This window comes from Centrocercus urophasianus, unplaced genomic scaffold (assembly GCF_019232065.1).
Source record: "Centrocercus urophasianus isolate 14NV4802_14NV808 unplaced genomic scaffold, USGS_Curo_1.0 seq_11, whole genome shotgun sequence".
Lineage (NCBI taxonomy): Eukaryota > Metazoa > Chordata > Aves > Galliformes > Phasianidae > Centrocercus > Centrocercus urophasianus.
In genome coordinates, this window is record NW_024884253.1 from 50,659,174 (window position 1) to 50,686,093 (window position 26,920).

The window sequence follows — 26,920 nt, forward strand, 5'->3', positions numbered from 1 at the left end:
AATTTATTTCTCCCACCCCACAGTGATTGCCATGCTTATGTTGCACATCAGATACAAGTGTGCAGATGTCCTCCCTCAGTAAACGGTTTTAGGGTCTTGTTAGAATTACAGCTCCTGTTTTCACAGTTCAGAGCAAGTCCAATCCTTGTGCTGTTAAGATTAATGGGAACTCTTCTGTTGGAGCTGCTGAAGATGAACAAATGTTGAAGATAAAAATCATCTCTCTTAAGCAGAATCAGCCAGCCCAAACTGCAGTGCTGGGAAAGCCTAGATTTCAGGGAATTGTACTACTTTAAATAAAGGGCTTGTGAGTGTTTCTTGGTTTTAGTTCCATCTACTTTGCCATTGCTTCAGAATGACAATTGCCAGAATTTGTCAACATGCTAAAGGTGTAATCACTGAACTATAATTTGTCTAGATATAATGTGTCTTCTGTGTCAGTAGTGTATTTATCTTTGGAACAAGCCTAGTGAAAAAGCCTTTTATAATGGTATTTATATTTCTGTGAATAATTCTTAATTGTATCTCAAATGCTTACTATTAAGCTTTGTTTCCAGAGGTGACATTTAAATATCAGTTTAGCTGAAGGGCAATGGAATTTTAATTATCGACCAAGTAGACAATCTCAGTACATAATGCCATGTTTAAATACTGAGCTATTACCATTTCAGACTGAGGACAAGTAAGTCAAACTGAAGCCTTGACTGACCGGGCTTAGAAAGTTAAAGAAAAGCATGGAGCATGAGTAGGCACTAGGCTCTAATTTGTATGACAAGTTACCACTGGTGGAACTTCCTGAATCTTTATCAGTAAACAGGAGGCCAAGGATGGCAGTTGTCCATCTTGGTCACCAGGAGCAGGTAAGTGTGTAGCTCTCAAGTCAACATAAAAATGGAGTGGGAGGTGAGACCACCTTGTGGTGGTCTTTTAAGAGACAGGGATCAGCCCAGTGTGATTAGTTAGGTAGCCTAAGTCCTTTCGCACAAAAGGAAAACGGGAGAGAAGTTAAGAATGAGCTTGAAGTAATGATGTTTTTGTTTAAATACCTGGTCTCAGAGGAGTTTTTCCTTGTGGCTGAACCATATTTAGGAAATCATTCATTTGTTTTCAATGAATGAAATGTAAAGGAATACAGTGAGCCTGTATATAGCATCCAGATGCTTTATAGAGGTTTTAGAGTTTCCTTCTAAAAAAAAAAAAAAGCAAACTGAAATGTGGGAGCTCAGTGTGCATGCAGTGAGTGCTTGACTGTAATTAGCTGGGAGACTGGCAGATTGGCTTTGGGAAGGTAGTTAAGGAATAATTGTCTGTGTCTGGACAGGACTGTTGCTGGTTACAAACTGCTTTACAGCTGGTGCTGTTTACATTGGGCAAGACTTTTTTTTTTTTTTTTTTTAATAACATGGGACAGTGAATATATTTATTCACAGTGCTGTCTTGCCCCACATACATAAACTGCCACACAAATGTAGGTGAGAAAACAGTCCGTGTTGTAAGTAACTGAACTGTAAGCAATGTGAACTAGAAAAATCTTTTGTCTTTCTTAGAATAAGTAAAATTTTCAAAATGGCAAATCTGGTTTATTAGTGGATTGATTCTAGTGATCTAAAATTTATCACATACAGTCAGACATCATTCATACTTGCAGTGCTTACAAATACTGCATTATTTCCTTTGGTGATGAAGTGTGAAAGACCCATCCGCCAAGATAGCATCTATGTGAAAAATACCAATTGCTTTTAATATCAGTCATTCTAGGTAGTGAAGAAGATAAACACTAATTTCCTCATCAATTTTTGTTTTGATTTCCTTTTTACCTTTCAGAGTGCAAATTCACCTGCGCCAGTGGTAAATGCTTGTATCTTGGTTCATTGATTTGTAACCAACAGAATGACTGTGGGGATAACAGTGATGAAGAGAACTGTCTGCTTGTAACAGAGCATCCACCTCCAGGCATCTTTAGCTGTGAGTACTTGCTCTTCATGTGCATCTGTGTATGTATGTGGAACATGTCTGTTACCTCAAAAATCAGTGTCTTCAGAAACCTGGTCTGCTGTATCATGTCTAGGGGAGCTGAAATAGAGCACTGAACCAGCAGTGCTGTCTAACATGCTTTCTGTGGGTGTCTGAATCTGGAAAGTTGAGGTCATGTGAAGGGAAGTGGAGGAGTTTGTGCTGCAGGAAATGAGGTTGCAATTGTATGAACTGTAAGTGGTTTCTGAGAAAGAAAGCATAATATTTTGAACAATTAAAAAAATGCTTTCCAATTTTGTTCCATTTCTGAAAAATGTTTTGTGCTTTGTGTATGTGATAGTCTTCACATGCTATTGAGACTATTAAGAAAGTTGTTTCAGTCATTGTATATATTTTATTAGTGCAGAAATCAGCACTAATTGGTAGGTCGCTGAGCTTTGGAGGTATGTATTTAAATAGCCTTACTTGCTATTCTGTTGTGCCTGTGCATCTCAGAGAGAGCGACAATTCCTCTCTTAGTACTTTGCCCTTGCTGATGGACAGCAAAATAATTTTTTTTTTTTTTTTTTTTTTTTTTTTGCAAATTTTTTTTGAAACTGTTTTTAAACTGCAATTCAGCTTTTTGAATAGAGGAGTTTTCCAATAACGATTCTGGTCTACAGGTGCAAGAGAAGTGCTGTTACTGTGATGATTTCCTGTCGTATGTCAGGGTACTGTATTACCTCAATATTTGCTTTTAAAAAGATTGAAACTGGTCTTTCAGAAATGCTTTACTTAATGCAAGGATAGCGGAAACGAGCATTGCATATATTAGGAGGATGACAATTTGTCACATGCTCGCTAAACCATTTCCTTTCTGATAGGATTGACAGTTGTTTGCCACAGATCAGTAGGTCCCTCCACTGGTCAGTGTCTGATGGAGAAAGCAGTGTATGGAATGAGGTGTCTAGCAGTGCTTGCCATTGGTGTTGTTCTGCCAGTATTGACAGCTCTCGAAAAGCTGTTTGAGCTCTAGTTGTGACTGGCTAAGGAATATCTGTGTTAATTATGTTGCTGTTAATAATAGAAATTACAAGCAGTGTGTATCTGTAATTTTTGCACTGAACACATGCAATATTAAACGTGATATAATCACAGGAGTTAATTGATAATAGAAAACTGACAGGTGTTGGATGTATTCCCTTCCCTTTCTTCATTCTAACCTCCAATTTAACATGTTTTTAAGTGACTAATCTTGTACTTTTGCTGTGATATCAAACGTTTTAAAATAGTAATGCTGTACATGTGCATTTATGTTATTTCATTTTATTTTGCTTCGGTTTTGGTTTTTATAATGGAAGTCATACGAAGACACTCAGGTCCAGATCAGAATGTCACATGTACTTCCCATTAATTTAGGATAACTTTGGGCTTTTGAGTTTTCAATTGCCTCATACTTCGTGCATGCAAAAAGTGGGATTTTCTGACCGAAATACAGCAGCTTCTCCATTAGAATCATAGAATCACAGAATCATAGCATGGCCTGGGTTGAAAAGGACCACAATGATCATCTGGTTTCAAGCCTCTGCCGTGTGCAGGGTCGCCAATCACCAGACCAGGCTGCCCAGAGCTACATCCAGCCTGGCCTTGAATGCCTCTAGGGATGGGGCATCCACAACCTCCTTGGGCCCCCTTGTTTCTGAGTTTGACCAACAGGAGCTTGGAAAATCACTGTGGTACAGGTGGAGGGAAGGACTGGGTATAGTGCTGGAAACAAGCTGCTTCTGGGGCACTGTCTTGTTGCATATTTTGTATGTACAAGCTGTACAAGCTTGGTGATATTGCAGGCATGAGGCGTAATTGCTCTGGGTATGAGCATTTATTTCCTTACTTGGTGGTGTTAATACAGCCAGCACTGTATGCTGTTGTGCAGCCTTGTGGTGCTGTTGGTGTGTGTGTGGATGCACTGCAGGCACCAAGGGGTGACAGGGACACCCTGTGAGTGGGTGGATCCTCAGTGGGATCCAAGCGGTCCCTTTGATTTCCTGTAGCCTCGTGGATTGAGTCGTTGTTCAGTAGCCCACAAAGGCTGTAGAGTCTTCAAATCATTACTTGTTTGGTCCTGGGCTGGTAGACTTCCCGATCTCCCTAAAATTACCTCTCCCCTGGGGTGTTTGAGCAGTTTACTGCCCCGAGGAAGAAAGGCAGGCCTGAAAGGCAGCCATGCGGGAAGCTAGCTGGTGCTCTCTGTGCCTCAGGAAGATGAAGTTTACCCACACCAAACCAGACAGAATTTGTCTCTAAGAAGCCTTCAGCAGCAGTTGGCTGCTTCACAGGAGCTGAGGTTGGTGTGGTCTGCTTCTTTCATGTCAGCCTTTTATGCGTGACAAGATGGCTACCATGCAGACTGCTCAGTTACTCTCTGATACACTTAGAAAATAAAAAATACCAAGTTCTTTCATTTGAATTGTTTCCCCAGGTCTGTTAGTTTGTTGATTTCATCTGACTCCTTATACAGTAAGTTGTCCAGAGCGATGGTTCTGCTCCCCAGTGCTGAGTGAAGTTGAATGATTACATAAACAGTCATGTTGTCTAATAGTTTTGTAACAACAGGGCAAATTAGAAGCTTGAAGAGGAATATTTCATTTATTGGTAGGAGCATCCTGAAGTATGTAACTTCTTGCTTTCCTTGTGGCAGAAAGGGTGGTTGGTTATTTGTTGTATTTTTGGATCTCAATAATGACTGTATTTTTTCACGGCAGTAGGGACTGTGTGACACGTGCTGCTAAATGAAGGGACTTCATACTAAATTAAATGCAACAAATAGTAAAACAGTGGGCCTAAAGATGAACCGAACAGGAAAAAAAGATGAAAGCAAAGCAGAAAAATGCTACTGCTCTGAACAGTATTTAAAAGAAATGAGGATTAATGATATTTATTATGTTCTCTCTATTAAATAGGCTGTTAAATTGTAGCAGTTGTTGTCAATTGGTAATAGGAAAGAACATCACTAGGAATGTGGCAGGCAGCTGTACTGGCCTATTCAGGCCTTGAAAAAGAAACAGAATAGTTGTTAAGTGTGGTCCCCAGGCCTTAAAGGGATGACATTTTGAATTATGAAACTTTTCCATGCTTTTGTCAATGATTTTAATGGCTATCTCTGCCACAGTGTACCGGAATACACATGCTAGAAATTTCCTAGCTGATGATTGCCTTCCAGTGCAGAAATATGTACGTCAGGTGGCCTCTACTTAGTGACAAGAAGGTAGGTAACATAGCACTGTAAAAAGGAAATAATTACAACCAGGAGAAAAAAAAAGGAAAAAAAAAAGATTTTTAAGCGCTAATTTCTAGGCTAGTTAGTGTTACATGTTGGTGTATTCTTGCATCTTCTTGCACACGGTTCTTGAATGGGCAGGAAACTGTTGAAAGGAGCAGTGTGTATGCTGGTCTGCATCCGAGCAAGATTGCCTGTTGCCTATTGGAACTACTGTGGTCTTTACCCAGAGTAGGTTGGCATTAGTGTGTTTTTGCTTTCCCTGGACTTTTTTTTTTTCTTTCTTTTTTTTTTTTTTCTTTTTTTCCCAAAGAATCTCTTTCTCCCACTGCATACAGACCTTCTGTCCTGTAGAAGCAATGTTAATCTCATTTCATGGTAACATGTAGACTGCCTCCAAACGATGTCTAAATAAACTTTCATGGGGAAGCCCTGCTTCAGCTTATTTCAGCACTATGCCCATGTTAGTGGTAACTTGTATTTCCTGGCTACTGAAGCATTTCTCGTTTGTGTTCCTGCCAGCAGTCAAATCCAGCATGTCCTGTTGCAACTTGTTTGGTTTAGTTACATTGCATGAGCAATAGCATAGACAGATACTTTTTGTGGGTGCCTGCTCCCTGAATCTTAAGATTACAGCAGATGCAGTGGCTGAGCGTTAAGGCAGAGATTAATCCCATAGGCTGAGCGTTCATATCGCCTTGCTCTTCTCATCTGTCTCTGTGTGGAGGCTGTTAATGCAGTCTTTCTGAATGTTGCTGAACTTAGTAAGGTGCAGTTACGCAAAGTGAAACAAATCCTGTATTTCTGCAGCCTTTGTTTTTATTCACTTTCCTCTCCTGACTAGTAGATAAAGTTTCCTTATGGTGCTGCATTTGAGGTTTGGTTCTGTAAGGCACCGAAAGATTCAAGGTCTCTATTAGCTCATGCTGGTTAGAAACTGGTTTCAGACAACACAAGTTGCCATCCAGCAGGTGTTGGTTGTTCAAAAGGCATGCAATGGCATCAGAGCTGAATGTGTCAGGGTAGGTGAGGACACTCGGAGAAAACTCTTCTTTTTACTGCGGGTAGCCTCTTTCCAAGGAGCCCCTGCCAGCTCCTGGAAGGCCCATTTCTTGTTTTTATTTCTCTCAACTGTAAATATGTATTGATCGAGGTGGCTAGTCTTGAATTCTGTTACGAGGCTGAGTGCATTAAGTGCATGACACTGTGATTGGAAAAATGCAGCTCACTGTAGAATTTTAAATGTTGGAAAGACTTGGCCTTCTGGGCGGCTTGCAGCTGCATATGATCTGCAGAATTTGGGCTCTGATGAATAGGAACGATGTGCGTGTTTCCAGCAGGACACAGTTCATTTCTTAGAGCGTTTCCCTTTGTTTCAGAACAAATGATCAGCCTGCCTTGTCCTGCTAGAAGTAAATTAGATTTGGAAATGGGAGCTGTAGTCTGTTTGTTAGTCTGCAGAATTGAAGTCCCTCTAATTGAGCGGCATTGCGATTTTTAGGGATGGTGGAGATCTGGGTTCGTTGTTCAGCAGAAAACAGCGCAGAAAGACTTTGCTGTGATCTGCCGGTGCTCATGGGCATGCTGAACACAAATATTGACACGTATGAACATTTGGAGAACAATTAAAAAGGGAAACAAATCCTTCTCGTCAAGTGAAAATGACGTCTGCATCAAATCTGAAGTTGTTGGCGTTGATGGAGGCGATGCGCCAGGGCTGTTTTGGCAGAGCAGGGCTTGCAGTGGGAGTTCATTTTCCTCGGCGAGGTAAAAAAGGAGCCGCACCGCAGCTCTCTGGCTCTCCCTTTCAGCACCCCTCCTACTGCTGTCAGCTCTGAGCTTTGTAGGATCTGCGGGGGGCTGGAGCACGAGTCTGTTTGAAAAACAAAAAGCTCAATCAAAGGAAAATATTTTGTTTAAGGAGACCTTTGGCATCCCCCTCTGACTGTGACACCGAATTCGCGCTGATAAAAACAACCGCTTAGATTTACATTTTGATTGTGCTTCTGCTTTCATGTGTGCCGGGCTGTCCCACTTCAGGTGAAATTTATCCATTTCTTTAAATATTTAGCAGTCTAGCGTTGATGTTAATGAAAGTCTGGCACTGCTATTTTGAGAATTGCAACAGTGATAGTAATTTTCAGTGTCAGATTACTGCTTCTCAGAGGAAAAGGGAGATGGGAGGAGGGAAGAGAGAAAAAAATTGTTTCGGTTCTAATAGAGTTTGTCATCAGCCTGGCTGTGCCAGACAGATGGATCATGAATACTGTCTAGACGCTCTCTGCCTGAGTGGAGCTGTGGTCTCTAAGGACAAGCAACGAGACGCCGGCTTAAGTGACTGGGGAAAGTCAGGACACACCGCCTCTAATCAGATGGCAATCAATGCGGGCCTGCCTCAAGGCTGGCAGCGGGGCCTGCTCCCCACTGCAGCTCCATGCTGGTTTCAGCTGAAGCTCCTCTATCTGTGGGCTTCGGAGAGGAAGGAGAGCTGCGGTGTTACGGCACTATTGATTTCAGCTCTGTGTGCCCTGGCACTGTGCAGAGATTCTGTTCGGATACAAAGCCCAGGCAGGGCTGGTGGCTGGTAGAGCCGTAGAGCGTGTGTGTGTGTGGGACTTCACAGTCATTGCATTGATCTGCTGGCTACATGGCACAGCACACCTGGAAGCATTCTGTTGCTGCCTTTCCCTGGATGTGGCACTCATGACTCCCCATGGCCCAAATGGGTAAGGGTAGGGCACACGGGGCTGCCTATGCTGTGTGGCCAAAGGGAGACCGTGTGCCATTAAGGCACTGCTGCCACTGCCGCTTTCCCTTTTTCTGTCTCTAAGGACGGTTAATGATAAGCAAGCAAAAATCTTCTGATGTAGCTGGAGTGATAAGTATTTTTTGACTGGTGAAATACGACAGAAAATTAATGCACATGGTGACTCATTTAAAAAGCAAAGGGTCCTCTGGGTTTTGTGGCACAGAATAAGTGACAACATTCTAGATTTTACATCTGTGTGTAAAACCGAATCTCAGACAGATAACTTGTTATTTAGAATATCCAGTTTGCTTTCAGCCTACTGAAATGCTGCTTTCATTCTTAAAGTGCTTTAAATTGGTCCTGTTCTTGAAAAAAGGGAAGCGTAAAGGTGTATTCTTTGTTTTTTCTTATGCTGGCATTTTGTATGTACTTTTACAAATACCGTATTTCCTGGCATTTAGTGTAAGCAGTGAAGTAGGCTGCGGATCTCATTCTGAATTCTGTAATAAAACTTCAGAGGAACTTGGTAATGCTGGAGTGTACCCGTTTTTCTCCTGGAGCATTATGCTGTTAGCAGTTCGGACAAGCCAGACATGCATATGTGGCTGGCAAGAACCCTGAAATATGCCAATACAACATCAGGTATTTGTATCTACTTACAAGCAGGGCTGAATGTGGCTCTTGGTGAGGAATTTCCATGTCACTGTTTCCAGCTGAATATTAATCATATTTGTACAGTTAATGAGATAAGAAAAAAAAGCTCAGTGTCATGCAGATTCAAGTGTGGGAATTCCAAGAGCTCTGAAATGCTGTATTATTCATTTGTGAGCTATGTAAGTCAGTTGTATCAGCTTTAATCAAAAAGATCTAGAAACAAAACTTGTTAGAACTGTTTCTGTTTGTTCTTCATACGCGTTTCATTCATCCCTCCTTCAATTCCTGATAGCTTTTAGGAAACGTCATGTAGTAGGAAACATTTCAATTTAGTAAGATCATGTCTAATAATTCTTTTTTTCTTCTTGTCTGCATTTTCTGCTACTGATTTCTTACAGATGCAAAAGTGAATTTTATATTCTCAAAGCACAGTGTATTAAAATCTTGATTCCAAGATTGACTTTCATGTGTCTGAGAGGATGCCTAAATTTCAAGTTGGCAAACTCAGAGGAATAATGCCGTGCATCAGTACAGTATGGCTTTCCATGTTATGGATATGCTTGGCTCTGCAAGAGACAGAAGCTCCTTGCAGACCAGTATGAAGTAGGCATACGGACCCTTGCATACTTTGAGAGCACCTTTTGTCAAACTCCTCTCTCTGTGACAAGTGTGTAGTAGCAGAAAAGTTCCACAAATACAGACTTAAGTATAAAGTACAGAAACCACCGCACAGTATCATGGCAAAAGCACAATTGTTCACCCACCCAAGAGTGAAAGGGAACAAATTGTGTGTCAGTTATTGTCAGACGATATTTCATGCACAACTGATAGGTGTTCAGACACCACATCAGAAATCATATAGAACGGCACCAAGCAACTACTGTTGATTTTGTTTCCAGTTCACGTTAGTAAGTGTTGTCCCTTGCTCCACTTCCTCCCTGTACACTGGCATTGGCAGTGGTCATGCTGTACACTGCACTTGGAGCTGCCTGGCTAAACCTCTCTAAGTTTTAAATGCAGTTATGAAGTCTTCCTGCATGAATTTTAAAGCCATCATTTTCTCTTTTGCTCATTCAGATCTGTTAGCACTGGTAACTGCACAGTAGGAAGACTGCATTTGTGCTGTTTGCACTTGGCTAATACCGATGCCTAGAGGAGCATTGCAAACTGTTTATTCTGTATAGCATTGGAAGCTGTTCACGTGCTTAGCTAGTGGTTAGCACAGTGTCCCTGTGCAGATGTTTGTGCAGCCATGGAGGAGTTGGGTTGGAGTCCTGATCTGCTTCTGATTAACCCTGAGAAACTTCTACTTGGTTTCAGCCAGTGTTATGTCTTCAGTTCTGTTCTCAGCTCAACTCTGTGTGCCAGCACGAAGTGGAGGGCGGTACAGCCACGAATGGGAGTGCTGCATTCAGTGGTGGTGTATCCTTGACTGGCTTAAGGTCTCCGTGAAACTGCAGGGTTAGTAAAGGCCTTAATCTTTGTCTTGCTAAACCACTTAAAGGTATGCCTAAAGATAGTTGCCTGAATACAAGGGACTTTGGGAATTAAGAGCTGTTCGTTGCTTTCCCCTGTCTCTCTCATTCTGAAAACCTCTGTCCAAAGTATTTGTCCCTTTTTTTTCCAGAGAAATGTAGCAGAAGAATGAAGCATCAGAATTGAGAAGAGGGTGTCTCTCAATGAGCATTACTGGATTTATGTTTGTTTGAAAGGAGCTCATGCTAGCGGAAAGTATTATACCGTTTTTTCTCAGTAGCAAAGTCTAGTTTGGCTTAAAACAAGGGCTTACTGGAGTCATACTAGCTAGTTAAATGTGTTCCTAGGAACAGCTGTCTTGGGTCAGATCAAAGGCTCAGCCAGCTCGGTATTGAATCTGGCACTGACCACTCTCGCAGATGCAAAGTGGAAGAGTGTAAGTAAATTAGCCAAGCAGGTATGCTTTTCCCAGTAAACGTGGCTCCTTGGAGGAATGCTGTGTGCTCCACAGGAAGAGCACAGAATTTCTGTCCTTTGAAAAGTGATTTTGTAGTGTTTTTTTTTATTATTATTATTATTATTATTATTATTTTTATTTTGTGGAGCTTTTATATTTGGTCAGAATCTGTACTCTGATGGCTTCATACTTAAGAGTGGACCAACTTCACCTAATAATGAAAGTAGGCTTGAATTTGACCTGGATGCCTAAGAAGTAAGATGCACACATAGAACCTTCTGCATGTAAAAGACACAGTTGTCAACCTGCCTGTGTAGCACGCAGGTGTCAGATGCTGTGGGTGTATGTGTGCATACATTACAGCAGGCATGCCCTCAGTTCTGTTCTATTTGCATGCGTGTCTTATGTAACATAGGCTAGGTAGCACTAAGATTAATAGCAGCAGCAACATGAAGAGGCTGCAGCTCTGCTCCTTCGAAAGAGTTATTTGGGATTTCTTTCTTGGTTTAAAAATACTAATTCCCTTAATTACAAGTTTCAGATTAAAATTAAGGTTAAAATGTTTTTCATATTCTATTTAAACCATAAATGAGAAGGTTGACCAACTATTAATGTGAAGACACTGTAAGGAGCTAAAGGAAAACAGGTCAGGAGAGAGAGCTGTTAAATTACTTGCTTTCTGTATGCATTAAGATGATTTTTTTTCTAACATAACACAATCTGTGAGGCTAGAGAGAGTTGTACGTAACACGGCTTTAGTCCAACTGTACACGATAAGATCACAGCTTTACTTACCTTGGCAGCAATATTGCTGTACCGGTAGCTTCCTCTTCCCTTCTCACATTTCTCCCTGCTCTTCTCTTCTGCTTCAGCATTGCTGTGTAATAGGTTCACAGGAGTAAGACAGATTAAGATCCTGGGGGGTATAGAGATAATAATGATGCACCATGTGAGTACTGAGTCTGGCACCTAGTAGCACCTTGATAGAAATAGAAAGCTGTGATCACAGTATTAAAATATGCTAACAAGCTGAAGGAACTAATGGGCTGCATTTTTACAGTGCAGATGTTCATCCGGCACTTGTGCTGAATGCAATAACAAATGTGTGGGGGCTGCTGGTGATATTATTGTGTTCTTGGCAGCACAGTTTTCCTAAATAATCTTTATTTTATATTTTACCAAGATTTAGAATGTTCTTTTTTTGTGCTGTAAGATAAAGAGTGTGTGTGTGTAGACAAATTGGTATGATTAGGGCTGGTTGGGCTATGGTTCTATTTATTTGAATAGTAGGTCCTGTAAGAATGTGTGAGTTATTGTCTGTGGGATTGTCAGTTCTCAGATAGTTGCTGTTCCACATCTGCAGCTAATGATCAGGTAGTTTTCTCTTGTTTCTCAAACCCAGCTCATTGGGCAAGGTTAAACTGTATTCTTTGAGGAAATGTGGACCCAGAGTATGATTTAACAGTGATCTCCTTGGGATTTCTGGAGGAGAGTCTGTATCCTCCTGGAGGGCAGTCACCCTGGCATACATGGCATACGTGGCGCTCCTGCACCTCAGTCTGGCTGCCTCTGCCATGCTCCCTCCTTCATTTACTCATTCTCCTCATTCGTGTTCAATGCTTTGCAGCTAATACCAAGAATAACACTGTGGTGTTGAAGAACATTTCAATGAGAAATGATCCTGATGTCTTTCCAGTAGATTCAGCTATTCCTCAACAAATTACTATTCCTACCGCTCAAAAAATTTCTAGACAGTGGCTGGAATCATTATGTTGCAGACTTGCTCTTTTATTTTTCTCCATGACAAAGAAATGCTGGCTCATTTGTTTTAATTACCAGGATGAAAGGTGTATGTGGCTGTTGTTTGTAATTAGCTGTAGCTCTCATTGTGAATACCTGCCACTTTTGATAGGCTGTTACAATACAGATGATCAGTCAACTGGCCGTGAGTATTTGTTGCTGGCTGTGTTCCTCCTGCAAATGCAGTTGCTTTGGTATAAAACACAAGTCTATTACATAGCATACATGGAAAAAATAAATTCTCTTGTTGCTAGAAAAACTAGAGGAGGGACTGGAATGATAGAAGAATGGAGGAATTGGTGATCAGTGAATAGGTCTTGCCAGAAAATTCAAGTTTTCTTGGCATTTCTGCCATGCAATCCTGAGTAAATCATTACTCTTTTCCTTCCTTAGTTTATTTATAAAATGGAGATAATATATTCATCTACTTTGCAGAAGTAACAAAAGACAAAAATGTTATGTGATTGAAACAGCATGCAAAGAGATGTTAAACAGTAACATCAGTAAAACAGGTATTGTACTGGAAGAAATACAATGATAAGCTGACAGTAAAATTAAAAAAACATTTAGAAAAGATGTGCTTTGTGTTGTTTGTTGGCACTACCACACAATGTCTCCAATGCTCCATAATGTACCAGAGTATTTAGAGACTTACATGTAATTTTTCACTGATATGTCAACATTTAAGGGTGAGGAAATGGATATGCTAAATAGACTCCAAGTAGGTACATAAAAATCCATTTGCATTAAAATGTGACTTTTTTGATGAAGAATGAATGAAGAATAGGCGTAAGTTTCATCAGTCAACTGTAATTCCAAAATTGTGGCAGCGTATCTTAAAAAATGATGAATGTAGTGTAATGATATTTGGCTGTGTGGTTGAAGTTAGTGACGTCTGAAGAGGTAGACTGGAAAGATTTAATCAAATGAGGTCGGTAGTGAGCAGAATAATGGATGAAGTTCCATCTCGATTAATGCAAAGTAATTCATACCGGAGGGCAAAGTATGTGCTATTAATGCAGTTTATTGGATCCTAATTAATTGTGTAATTTAAGGAAAGGGACCTAAGTATCACTGTGACGGGCTGAATTAAGACCTCTTTAGAGAATATAGTTGTGGTCAGATAAAATATTCTGAATCGATAAAAGCAGGATGTGAAATGTTACGGTGTTGTTATACAGATCAACTTTCCACCTTTCTCTGGAATGCTGTGTTCAATTGTTGCAGCACAAGAGCATGCTCCAGATGTAAAAAACATAGGAAACAAGCAGAAAGAAGTTGTGAACAAACTCTGATATGATGGAAACCAGAAAGTCTGAAACTGTTTACTTTTGAGTGCCAGTAAATCGTGGGGAAATAAAGAAGTACACAGAGCTATGAGTGATGCACAGAAGGTAGGTTAGCAACTTGGTTGTGTACTAAGATTAAAAGATCACGCGGTGCATTTCAAAGCTGATTTTAAAAAGTAATAGTTTTGTCATAGAATCATGGAATGATTTGGGTTGAAGAAACCTTTAAGATCATTTAGTTCCAACCCCCTGCTATAGGCAGGGACACCTTACTCTATGCAGGTTGCTCAAAGTCTCATTCAGCCTGGCTTCCAGAGAGGGGGCATCCACAGCATCTCTTCATAATTTTTGAGACCGTAGATCTTACCTGCTATGTCTTGTTCTGGAGGCAAGAATTCAACAATATTTAAAGAGAGAAAGTCTCTGAACACTGAGTCGACTTGTAGCCATGTAATATTATTTAGGAAATGTGTTAGGCTGAGGTTTCAGGCTTTAAACTGGTACCTTGTATGTTACTGTAAGATCAGTCGGAGAACTTGAGCACGAGACATTTCTTCAGTCTTGTAGAGAGCTGAATGTCCTCATCCATGAGAACAGTGTGTAAGCTCCCATGTGTGATGCGAACCTCTATGAGTTACTTTGAATGGTGCTTGTGTGCAGCTGTCATCAAAGTCCTGCAGTGCAGCTTCCTCGACTAAAAAATAATCACATGCATTGCATGCAAGCCTTCCATCATACCTTACAAAGCAGAAATCTGGTCCGCCTTATGTTTCTCTTTCATGGGAAGAGGATAGCAGGCTGTGCTGGCACATCAGCTTAGCAGTGAGAACTGTGATATCTCTGCCAGCCTGAGCTGGATGGTGTATTGCACAGCACCACTGGCCCTGGGAGGGGTGGCCAGCAGCCCAGGGGAGCAAGCTGATGGGAAATGTGCTGGGAATGACAGAGGAAGCCAGTTTGAGCAAGTTTCCTGCAGCCCTTGTGTATATGAGGCTCCTGTAGGTGATCAGCCAGACCTTCGGGAAAATCTGCTCTTTAAACGTAACGTACTGAACTCTGGGTGTAATTGTTCGACATTAGTGGGCAAGACGTGAAGAACTTCTCTTCTTGTAGCAGGTGATAACAGTGTCTTTACTTATTGCAACACAAAGTATCTGTTAATTAAGACTTCGAGGGAGAAATGTGTGTAGGCTGTGAACATGCAGAGTGATGCAGAGAGGTGGGGAACAGATGTGTGGTCATCTCTGCACCAGCCAGCTATTACTCAGATACCATCCATGTGCTAATTAGCTGCTGGAATGTTGAACAACACTGGAACTTGTGTGATTAATTGAACAGTGTCCTGCATTGGGTTTTCACACTTGTCTTTATCTCCACGTTGTACCATAACTAACATGCTTCAATTAACATTGTTTTGAAAGTGAGGACTCTAGAACTTTCTCATTACAAAAGATTAATTTCTTGGTGTGGATTACTGTAACTGTTGTGCCATCAGCTTTTTATTCCCTTCAAGAGATGGCATTGGGTTAACACTGCAGGCGAAACCTGACTCATCCCTTTTGCTTCCTGTCATGCTGATGAATGCAAACAGAGCCTTGTCAACTTGAAGCTTTCCACCCTGGATGATTCTCACTTTATCTCTTTCAGTTAAGAATCAGCAATGAGTGGCCAATTTCTGAATTGTTATCACTGAGTTGAGATGCATGGTAGTATTAACTGTATGATGAGTTCCTCCTTAGCAGAACTGTGGCAGTTTGTCTGGAGTCATATTTTACTATTTTATATTTAAGAATGTAAATGCAAGTATTAGTGTTCCCATTTGTTGTACTTCCAAAAAGTAGATGCACATGCACACACATACATATGCTAGAACTTTATTTTTTTTTTTCAAAGTCCAGATCTGTGGCATATTGCAGCCCCTGCCCACCCTTGTAGGAGCATGCAGAAATAGCAGAAGTATACTGTTGCCAGACTGCAGTTCTAAGTTACCTACTGTTATGCTCTGTGTTGTGCTCTGGGTAAAAGGAACATCTGGAAATCGGAAAGGGTGACTCCGGTTTTGCTGCCAGAATGTAAAAGCAGAAATGATCTTCCTCTGATCCAGTTTCTGCATTTGTAAAATGTTTCTCACACTTTCCTGAAACAACTTTCTCCTCTATCCGTATTAAAAAGCTTGCGAATTAGAAGAGTGTTTTTATCTTCCAGGTAGCTGGGGAAATACTCCCTCTTTCCCTCCCTTCCTCTTCTCCCTCTCCTTATCTTCTCTCCCCACAGAATGCTAAAACATTGTTTTTCCTCCACAGTTGAGAGGTGTGTTTTACAGAATACAGATTAGGTTTGTTGGCTAGCAAAATAAATAAATAAGTAAAGCAAAACGAGGCATATCTTTCAAGTACAAACGGGGCTTTAGAGATCTCTGTTGGGAAACCTAATTTCTACATGAGCACAACTGTTTCTGCATATTGCCTGGAACACTTCAGTTGGATATTTGGCCACACTTTCTATTATGGATTCTATAAAGACATCATTTGTCAAGTTAATAACTGTGTACAAAAATGTTTATACATAATAAAGATTTCAGAGATCTTTGAATGGCACCCATGGACACAACATTTTGCAGTACTTTATAATATACTGAGCTTGATTAGATGATGATAATAATTAGTTGTCTTCCCCCCTGTTCTGCAGGGCTAGCTGAACCTCTGCTCTCTGAACCATATCAATTAGATTTCTATTTTTTTTTTTAATTCTGGTCTCTATAACAAGAAAGCTGAAGTATTATTTCAAGACCTTTTGTGCAGAGGGTGTTTTTCATGACTGTGATGTTCTCTAACTTAAAAAGAGCAATAATAGACTTTACATCACATTCTACCTATGTGGATAAATGGTTATTATAGGAAATGTATATACTTCAGATAAACAGAAACTAAACTACAGACTGCGTAAGCTCTCCGTAGAAATTATTTAATAATATTGTGCATACGCCATATTCAAAAGATGTGTTTCTTCCTGTTCTCCATGGCAGTTAAGTCACTTAAATATGAGCTAGACATGCAAATACCTTTCTATACATGACTATAGGAGCTACTTAAGCCAAGGATTTAAGTAGACTGAATTTAATTATCCTCATTGCAGGACTAATACACAAGGGAAAAATGCCGTAAGATTTTGTAATAGCGACAAGTGGTCAAGACATTACATTTATGCTTTGCTAGTTCTACCAGCTGTGTCTCATTCCATTATTCATACGTACATACGTACAGACACACACCTCTCTTCTGATTAATTATACTTGTCAACCAGTGGAGGAAAAACCAACAGCTCCAGAGGTGATTTTCCAGAGAAAATCTGATTTCAGAGTGGGGCTGACAACTGCTAGAAGTCTGCAGATGTGATGCAGACCTTTCTGAGGTTTAATAGCGTTCACCACGTGAATCTGAAAAAGAAGTGTAGAATTTGGCATTTTCTTAGTGATCAGCTTATCTCTTTAAAGAAAAAGAAAAGAAACATACTTGTTTTCTGCCTCATGTTGTACATGAAGGGGAGAAGAAGGAAGATACAGGTGTTGTGTCTTGAAAACCAGAATTTTTAAATGTTGCCGATAAATCATAGGATCTTAGAATCATAGTATCATAGAATCATAGAATGGCTTGGGTTGGAAGGGAGCCCAAGGATCACCAAGTTGCAACCTCTCTGCCTTAGGCAGGGCCACCAATCTCCACATCCTGATACTAGACCAGGTTGCCCAAGACTCCATCCAGTCTGGTCTTGAACATCTCCAGGGATGGAGCATCCACCACCCTCTCTGGATAGCTTGTTCCAGCACCTCACCACTCTATAAATAAAGAGGTATAGGTGAAGATGCCGCATAACTTGTATTCCTGTTTATCATAAAATATAAAGTAATTAACAAAAACACAACAAAACAAATGAAATCAGACAAAATTGTATTCCACACAACACAATATTTTCACAGTTTCCACCACAAACAGTATGTTACTCTGCAGTACTTTACAGTACTCTGAGAGCTTACTGGCCATAAACACTGAGAAAAGTAATTGAAATGAGAAAGCTATAAAAACAAGTGTTTGAAGACTACAGTGCAGTGTTATTGCTTTTTTTTCTTGCATTAGTAGAGGGCTAGGATAGAAAATGATCTTTTAAATATGTTTGGATAGAAGTAGTGTCAAGCATTTAACCCTTCCAGTTGCAGACATATTTCTTTTGCATGTGACTGAATCACTCAACCTACTGAAGGGGTGAGTCCTGATCTCTGAATCTTAACACTAGTCTTTAGATCTTGTCAAATGCTATTGAAGTTTTACAAGAAAATGGGAAGCAAGGCAAGCTCTTGACTTAGCATCATCCACTTGATTCCGTCACAAGACTTGCTGGGCCTCTTGGCCCTTGGCAGTCACACCACGTTGAAGATAGGCTTTAATAAGTCATGCTGAGTTTCATGGAGTAGAAGCCCTCAGCTTCACTGTGTAAAAACACAATACTCCCATTTCTTGCACCAATATATTTTAAGACAGCTTTTCATTTGTTACATTGCATATTCACAATGTACATGGCCTGGAGCAGGTATTTTTGGCTGACCTTGAAAGACTTGAAACTTCAATGCTGGAATGTTAAACTGGTGGCAATCCTGAGGAAATGCAGCTGGGCCTTTTAGGTGTGTCCATGAAGGATGGAGTAACACAGAAGGCCAGTGTTAGTTTGAGGGAGAACAGATCAAGTTAGATTTGGTAGAGAGACTGTAAGATGGATAACTTGTGGTAGACAGAGCAAGGCTGCCTGGCCAGTCAGCCAGTGGGCAGAGAGCTGGAGGTGTGGCAGACGGTGGGAAGAAAAGGTTGCTGTATTTCTCAAAGCCATCACCCCGCCTTGTGTGGCTATCACTATCTGAAATTTGCTGTGTGCACCCATGTTCCCAGCTGCCCATTCTTATGACTGTCTTGAAGCTGCTTTTAACTGCCTGGGATTTCTGGTTCTTAGAATTTCTGTGGTGTTCATAAAACGTCACCATCAGCCAGGAAAGTTTGTTGTGCTCAGTCTACAACCAGCCACTCTGTGTATGCATTACTAGCAAGAATGGTGTTCCAGGTGGAGTACCACAGATCCACATTTATTCCATTCTACGGCATTCTGAGCACCTGATTGTGCTAAGTTTGCACAAAGAAAACAAGGAGCAATAATCTGTTGTTCAGCAATTGGGAAATTGAATGGTACTGGATTAGAGTCATAATTGCTCATATAAGGTGACTCAGCTCAGGTTAGGGGTGACAGTAAACCTCATTCTTATAAAGTATCATTGCTTTCATGCCTAAATTAGGCAGTCATTAGAAGATCTCTAGCTGGAGTTGTTTACAGGGTTGGATGGGAAGAACCTTGCACTGCAGTGATGTGCATTGTGTACTGAGTCCAAAGGAACTTCCTTGATTTAGCCGTGCTGGATATCTAATCATTCATCTTGTCCGTTCCTTTCATAAGGACTAAATATAGAGAATATTCACAAATTAATAAAAGAAGAAAGGACTTTCATGTACTGAGTGTCTTTCACATCTCTGGCTTAGTAGAAGCTCCATGGCTCCAAGAGTGGTGAGCCCTGGAACGGGCTGCCCGGGGAGGTGGTGGGGTCACCAGTGCGGGAGGTGTTAAGAGCTGTGTGGATGTGGCACTGAAAACGCGGTTAGTGGGCATGGTGTGATGGGTCCCTGGTTGGATTAGATGCTCTCAGATGTCTTCTCTGACCTTAACGGTTCTTTGATTCAGCTACTTCAGCGAACGCAGCACAAAGGATTATTATGTTACATTTTAGTTTAAAAAGAAATGGAGCAGTAGACACACAGAATGCATTCAGAGAGTACTTTTAATTGGATGTACAGTATAGCGAAATCTGTACCATAAAGGGGAGCTCTTTTGGATTGTTTCCTGAGGTAGTTAACATACGTGATGGCGAATCTTGCTGAGTGTCAGCACGCTGGCTTCCTCTCCTTGAGCTGGGCCTGCTGCCTTGGCTGTGCCTTGCTGAGGAGCGCAGGGCAAGGGGCTGGTTGGGCCAGGCCTTGTCTCCCCACTTAAAGCAGTGCCAAGGCTGAAATCAGCCCATAGTCTTGCCTCACTGCTCCCTGCCATCTTTTGATGTTTTGCCTCCTAAAATGCTTTTAGCCTGATCAGTCCACTTCCCTCCCTTCAAAGCGTGGCGTCAGGAGGTCCATGGGCATCTGGAAGTTCAGCGGCGCTGAGCTTCCTCGCTTTCATTCAGGCACTTGGCGAGGGACAGCAAAGCAGCAAAGTAGATAAAAGAAGTCATTTAGCCTTAGGTTTCAGATAAAAGAATCGAGTTCGGTGACATATTCCAGTCTAACAGTACTGCTTCTGTTCTTTGTGGCAAAATATGTGAGAATAAAATGAACAAAGAAGTATTCAGTGCTGAATCTGCTGGATCATTTTTTTTCCTGCCATGTGTCATAAGCCAAGCTTTGAGCCCCTGGAAGTTTAATGAAAAAAATCACCTGGCAGCTTTGCTCCCTTCCCTCCCCTCCCCTTGCCCTGGTCTGTGCCGGCCGCTGTTGGAAGAGATTTTAGGAACCCGTGCGGAGTTGAAGTCTGGGTTTTATGCACTATGTGAGGTCACGGGGTTACTTTGCATGAATGCACCGCTGTCTAATGAGCAGTGCCTGTTTGAAATTATTTATATCTTATTTATGAGCATATTTATTTTTAAACTTATTTATGTTACCTCACCGGGTACGAGGTAGTCTGAATAGCGTGCTGGAAGAGGATGTGTTTTCTGAAGAGCTGTACAGAGACATCCACTGTAAATGAAGAGCTGTTTTCTGGAAGCTGAAGAAGTTTTTGGGGAGAAGGTCATTTTAGTCTCTGTTAACTTCAGCCAAATGCTACGGATTTTTTCCACAAAACATAATATAAACTTTGTCTTCCTGTTCCCAATGATAAGTCAAATGTTACAGCAGTCTGAAGGAGGGATTTGTTCTCTGTGTAAAATGAAGTTTCACTAAAGCTTGGTGTATTGTTACAGGTCTTCTCAGAAACAGGGTTCATTTAGTTAGATTCTCCAGGACAGCACTTATTCTTAGAAATAGATATTAATTAAACTACCCAGTCAAAGAGGGCATGAAAGGAAAAGAGGGGCAGAGAGGATCCAAACAGTTCTAGAGTGCATTGGATGAAATTCATGTATGCAAAAGGACAACATAATGAAGATAAACTAACCGTTACCATAAGAAATCAATAAACTAGGAAAATTCAGTTAATGTCTTTTAATATTTAGTGCTAATATATATTACATGTGATATATATTCAGAATTAAATATTTATTAATGTCAAACAATTATTAAAATCCACTGTTGAATGAAGCTATATGATTCTTCAGAAACAGTTTTTAGTTTTGCTGGTAATGTTTAGTTTTGCTCCCAAGTTCCACATAAAATTAATTCTGGTATGTAAAATTTTTTGCTCCTATATGCATTCAGATCCTCTTTGGTACTTAAGTAGAATCAGATTTGTACTTCCTACACCACGCCTACATCAGTGCGTTCTGGTTCAGTAGGTTTTAGTTGTTCATCCAGAAAACAAATGATGGAAATTGTTTTTATTGAATTCTTGTTAATGATCTTCAATAAAATGAACCCAGTTGATTTCTTCCTTTGTTCTTTTGGGAAAATGCATTGTGTCTTCACTGTTTGGATTTCATTTTTCTGATTGGATCTGCTGTCTTCAGCTGGATTCAAGGCTATGGTGTTTCTTCTATGTCAGTCTAGACTGGTTTTGTTGTCTGAGAAAAATTCTGTCCTCAACCTCTTGCTGGTGTAGTTGCACTTCAGTATTTGCAGATTACTCTCCTACCTTTTCTTCATTACTGTAAAAAGGCCAAATATATGCTTCTGAACAAGTGTACTGGGAAAAAAAAAACACCAACAACATGTGCTTTTGCAAAAAGAAAAGAACTATTCTTCTCCCCTAGAACTTTCTGTGTTAAGTGTCCCAAAATTACTGTATCTGGTATGTTTGTGTTCTCAGGTTTTGGCCTATATCTTACTTCTTTATTGTTAAAAAAGTACTTACCTGGTCAGCTAAGCATTTATTAAAGGAAAATATGACCTATTGTACTGCTTGATTTTAACAAACATGGTTCTTGAGACTGTGTTGTCTGAGCTAAATAGGAAGGCTGAGAACTTTTGGCTAGGATTTTGAAGCCTGCACTGACATAATAGCATCTGGATGTTGGAAGGTGGTAAACTGTGAGACATTCATCAAATAGGAATAGCATCTTTTTCATATGGGAAATTGAAATCTGTCCAGTTTGGTTATTGCATCCTTCATTTTCCTCAGGCTCACACATGTCATCCAAGTACCTTCAGAAGTTCTGACGTTCTTAGAGTGAAATGATGTGGTCTTAGTCCCTAAAATATGAGGAGTGGCTGGAGGAAAACTGCAGAGAGGCTTGTTGAAAAGAAAGAAAGCATAGCAGGCTCTTGAAGATTTGCTGTCATGCACTTTAGTTAATGATCAGGACCAGCCATAGAAATACACAGATAGGAAATAAAAGGGAAAAAAACTCAGCAGCTCCTGATGTAAATTTAAAAAGCTGGGGAGCAAGATTTCCCTGTGAACAAAAGGGCTCTCCAGTATATGGTGATCCAGTTATATATCTATCCATCATAACTGCTTATCGAGCCTGCACATCATCTGAGATAGCAGCAGCACAGTAGAAAACTCCCGAATTCAGGTTTGTGGAAGCAGCAGCTGGTGATAGAAAACACCACTTGACGTGCAGGAGCAAAGGGCAATGCTCGAGTTTACCTGATGGAATGTTACATTGGGTTCCCAGTCTTTGTATAACTGCAGGGATTTTGCATAAGGGATTTCTAATTCAGCATCTTCCAGGAAATCTGCATTTTTTTTTTCATTTTATTTAAGTTCCTTGTACCATGACGCACATATTCCTGGAAAATGTCAACATCAGCAAGCAGGTTAGCGGGTAGATTTTGTTGACATGTGCCAGTGAATGACCGAAGGAAATATGTAAAATGTGGAAAATGAGAATGGGAGGTTGACCTGCTAGCACAAGGCAGAATTAAAGCAGAAATGTTTGAGAAAACTAAGAGAGAAGAACAAAAACTTAGAAGGTAAAGATGGACTGATGGCGAAGTGCCTGTAGTAGGTTGAGAATGCATATTAATACAAAAAGCGCTTCAGGAGTATAACAGTGGATTTGGGACACTGCAAATCTTCCAAACCCTGTTAGTAACAAGCAGTGGTTTGCTGTGTTGTTTTGCCTTTACATGTAATTAATGTATTTGTGCGGTACTGCGTGTCTGTTAGACTCAAACACTTCAATGGGGCAGCTTAGGTATCCATGTAGTAATGTTGTATACATTGACCATCAGAGAATGCCAGGGATGTGAATGTCTCTATAAAAAGACATGAACACACCTGTCAAATATTCGATGTATTGTACTAGTATGTTACATTATGTGTACGGTACATAAAATACTGATATTTTATTTATGATAATGTGAATATTGTGTATACTAAAACAAGATCTACCATCTCCTGCATCACAGATGAAAATTAAATTGACAGGTGTGTTCTCAGAGGTGTGAAACGATTGTAACCCAGCATTTTGACTTCAGAAAACGATGACCAAGTACACGGAAATTAGCAGTGTATTGGTTATTGTATTTTGTTCCTCTCAGAGGAATTTAAACTGTGCCACAGAATTGTGAATAGCATGGTATTTCTTCCAAATGATTAAAGCTTTTATTAATATCTAACATTTCAGATGCTACAGCAGAAAATGCTGTAACTGAATTTCTTAAACAATTTGTCTAATTATAAAGAGCGCCGTGTAAGTGGAATTTGATACTTTTTCGGAAGTTGAGGTTAAGGGTAAGCAGGAAGGAAAACTGGGTAATGAATTTTCTGAGGGGAAGAACAGATAAGTGGTATAAATGTTACTTCCTCAGACACAGACTCTGTGTTGGACTACCTGACCTTATGCTAAAATTAAGCAAAATTTTGACCGTTACTGTGCAAGATCGGAAAAGCATCCCATTCAGAATTGGCAGCTGCCTGATAATTACATGGTCGTTGTTAAACAATCTGCTGCATGAAAAAGATACTGCATCTGTTTGTTGAAGTCAGTGTAATTTCACCTAGATGAAAATACAGAATCCTTTATTTATTTACTATCTTCAGTGTTTGCGCTGTCACTAGCTGGATTTCTTTATCTCTTTAAGACGTGGGGAATGCTGTCTCTAGTAGATGAGAAAAGTCTTTAATGGGTGACTTAGTTCTGTTCTGCAAGAACTGAGAAAGAATAAAGAATAGTTCAAGTTATTTTCTGTTTTGTGTCTGTCTAGAAAAAATAAAAAGACTTCTTGTCTCTGGTTTGAAGTACGAAGATGAGACTACTGCATTGTCCTGTCCTGAGCCAAGCAGCAAAATGGCTGTAAATTACACCTGTCTTTAACATGAAATCATCTAGCGGGAGAGCAATTTTACTGTAAGTTCGGAGGTTTCTTTTCAAAGATGAAATTCTGCAAGTCCCCAAAATTTATAGAAGAAGAATGAAGAGCTGTCTCAATTTACAGACAGTCTATATTTATTTATGGGATACCTACATTTGCTAACATATATGAGAAAAGCACCCACGTGCACAGTACTGACTTAGGAGCTCACAAAAAGCGAGTTCTGCAATCCAGAGTTTTGGTGTTGTTTTTTTTTTCCAGTAAGCATGTTGGCTCTACTTGAGTTTCCTGCACCTGGCTGTGAAACAATAGGCAGTGCAACTTGGACTCCATAACATAACCTTCCAAAATTTTGAAGGGTGTTATAAATAACTTACTAGTAAGCCACAACAAGCCTAACATATCCTTGGTCTTATTTTTTCCCCAGTATGGGCTGGAAAATGTTGTGCCTTTAAAATATGAGGCTGAGGAGTATTGAGAAAGTTGATAGCCTATCTTTGGTTTTGTTAAAATGTTGGTTTTAACAATCCTTTATCAAGTTAGTTCCTTCTGGATTGAGAAGAGGGCTCTAGTATGTGCCTTTTTTTTTTCTTTTTTTTTTTTTTTTCCCCCTCCTATTTCTCTCTTGTTTTCCTTCAGCTTGAAAAACTACAATTTTCTAAGAGTATTTTCCCTTTTAAAGACTTCGGGCACCTGGGGCTTCAGGTCTGGACACGATGGGGCAGCGCCCTGCAATGGTTTGTTCCCTGTCGTGCATTGCTCCCAGCCCAAGCTGCCCTTGGCAGTGAGGGGTTGGGTAAGGATCACGCTATGTTCTCCCACAGTGTTCATGATGTTATGCAAACAGCTATGTCAAGAATTTATTTATTGATCTAGCTTTTTTAAAGAGGAAAAGTTAGAAAAAAACCTGACAGTGCTGGAAAAAAAAAAAAAAAGCCAGAAAGAAGAATTTTGGGTCCTATGAGCTAAGTGTCGAACACTGATTCTTTGCAGAGAGCACAGGAACACCAGCTGGCAATGCATTTATTTTTGCTTCAGAATGTATTTGAGCAGTAAACAATTTAATAATCTTTCCATTTTAGTAGTTTTCTAGAAGGCGGCAATAAATTGTGTGAAAAAGATGTGTAATTCTGTCTCTGGTATTCATCAACATTTTTATTGGTTGGAGACCTCAGTGTTTTTCTGTGGGCCTAACAGTAGTATGGATCTCTTAAAATAAACAAAAAATAAAGCTTAATGTCTCTGAGTGAATCTCAAATAAGTACTCACTATTTACTGTTCTGATTTTGGAGAGATCTGGAACTTTTGGACTGCCATACTGTCTTCTGGGAACTGCCTTTTAGGGCCCTCCAGCATACAAGAGACATGGACATATTGGAGGGAATCCATTAGCTTTCCAGTGGTGCCCAGTGCCAGCACACGAGGCCATGGGCACAAACTGGAGCACAGGAGGTTCCCTCTGAACAGCAGGCAGCACTTCTGTGCTGTGCAGGTGACGGAGCACTGGCACAGGCTGCACAGAGGCTGTGGGGTCTCCTCCTTGGAGGTCTCCAGAAGCTGCCTGGCCGTGGGCCTGGGCACCCTGCTCTGGTGGCCCTGCTGCAGCGGGGCTGGGACTGGGGGACCAGGAGGGTCCTGCCTGCCTCAGCAATGCTGGGATTCTGTGAAGATATGAGTATCTTTAAAGAAATTTTCGTGTGCTGATTTTTTCCTCTCTCCTTTGTCGTCTTCCTCTCCTGGAGATTTGCCTTATTGGAAGGCTGTGTTGATTCCAAGCCAGTCTAACCCTTTAGTCTAGACAGATAAAGCTGTTATTTGCAGCTTATCTTACTTGGAATCCTGGCAATTCCACAGGTGCATAGAGTGAGTTCTTAGTGGATTTATTTTGCCTTCCTTTTTAGTTTGTGCTTGATTTTCCTAGTCAGACTGTCCGCTGATGCTGAAATTGGTGAATCATTGTTGTTTATACAACATAACATCAAAGGATGTGTCCGTGATGGTACAGTTATGATTGCTGAGATAAGTGAACTTCTTAGGCGTCAGAAGCATGATTGTATTAGTCTAGGAAAATGTCATGCTAATGAGGATAGATAAGTCCGAGTTAATTCAGTGCTCAAACATGCTACTACGTTGTGCTGTGTAACCCTGAAGCTGTTGTTCTGTAGCCTGGCTATCTGCCCTCATTTCATTTCAGCAGAAAGTTCTGTCCCCCAAGATGCGTAGGAGATATCTGAGCAATTCTGCTGTTCCTGAACTGAAGTAGAAAAATTGAGAATGTTAGTCCTGATAAACCATACCTCAGCTGGCCCAAGAATGTTTTCCCTAAAATGAACACGAGTTTGGCTATTTAAGAAAAAAATATATATATTTTAATGAAAATGGGAAGGAGTTTTCATTTTACTCTAGCAGAATTCTTAATTTTGCAGGCAAAGATAGGAGTAATTTTTCATCTGCACTACTGCTCTTTTCCATTCTGTCTGAATCAGGAAGTAGTGGCCCTGTGCATCATCCTGGTTTTTACTTCTTCTGGTTAGAAAATGCTATAAATTGAATATCGTGTTAGACAGACACATTTCTTTATAAAACCTGTGAGGCTGTTGGGACACCAGTTATCAAAACAGTTTATAAATAGCTATATTTTAGACTGGGGTATAGAGGGGTGAATGGAGGAGCTTCAGAGGGAGAGAGTGTAATGCTGTGACCAAGAGCAGCATTCATGCATGAAATTAGGTATTGTACAGTGGACATTCTTATTTTGGCTAATGT

At 40.5% G+C, this 26,920-nt stretch overlaps 1 protein-coding gene across 1 annotated transcript in view; it reads left to right on the forward strand.

Moving 5' to 3' along the window:
- LDLRAD4 (low density lipoprotein receptor class A domain containing 4) overlaps positions 1–26,920 on the forward strand; it is a 274,988-nt gene that overhangs the window by 132,078 nt on the left and 115,990 nt on the right. The window contains exon 4 of the mRNA XM_042834214.1: positions 1,825–1,965. Coding sequence (XP_042690148.1) covers positions 1,825–1,965 — 141 coding nt within the window. The remainder of the gene's footprint in view (positions 1–1,824; positions 1,966–26,920) is intronic.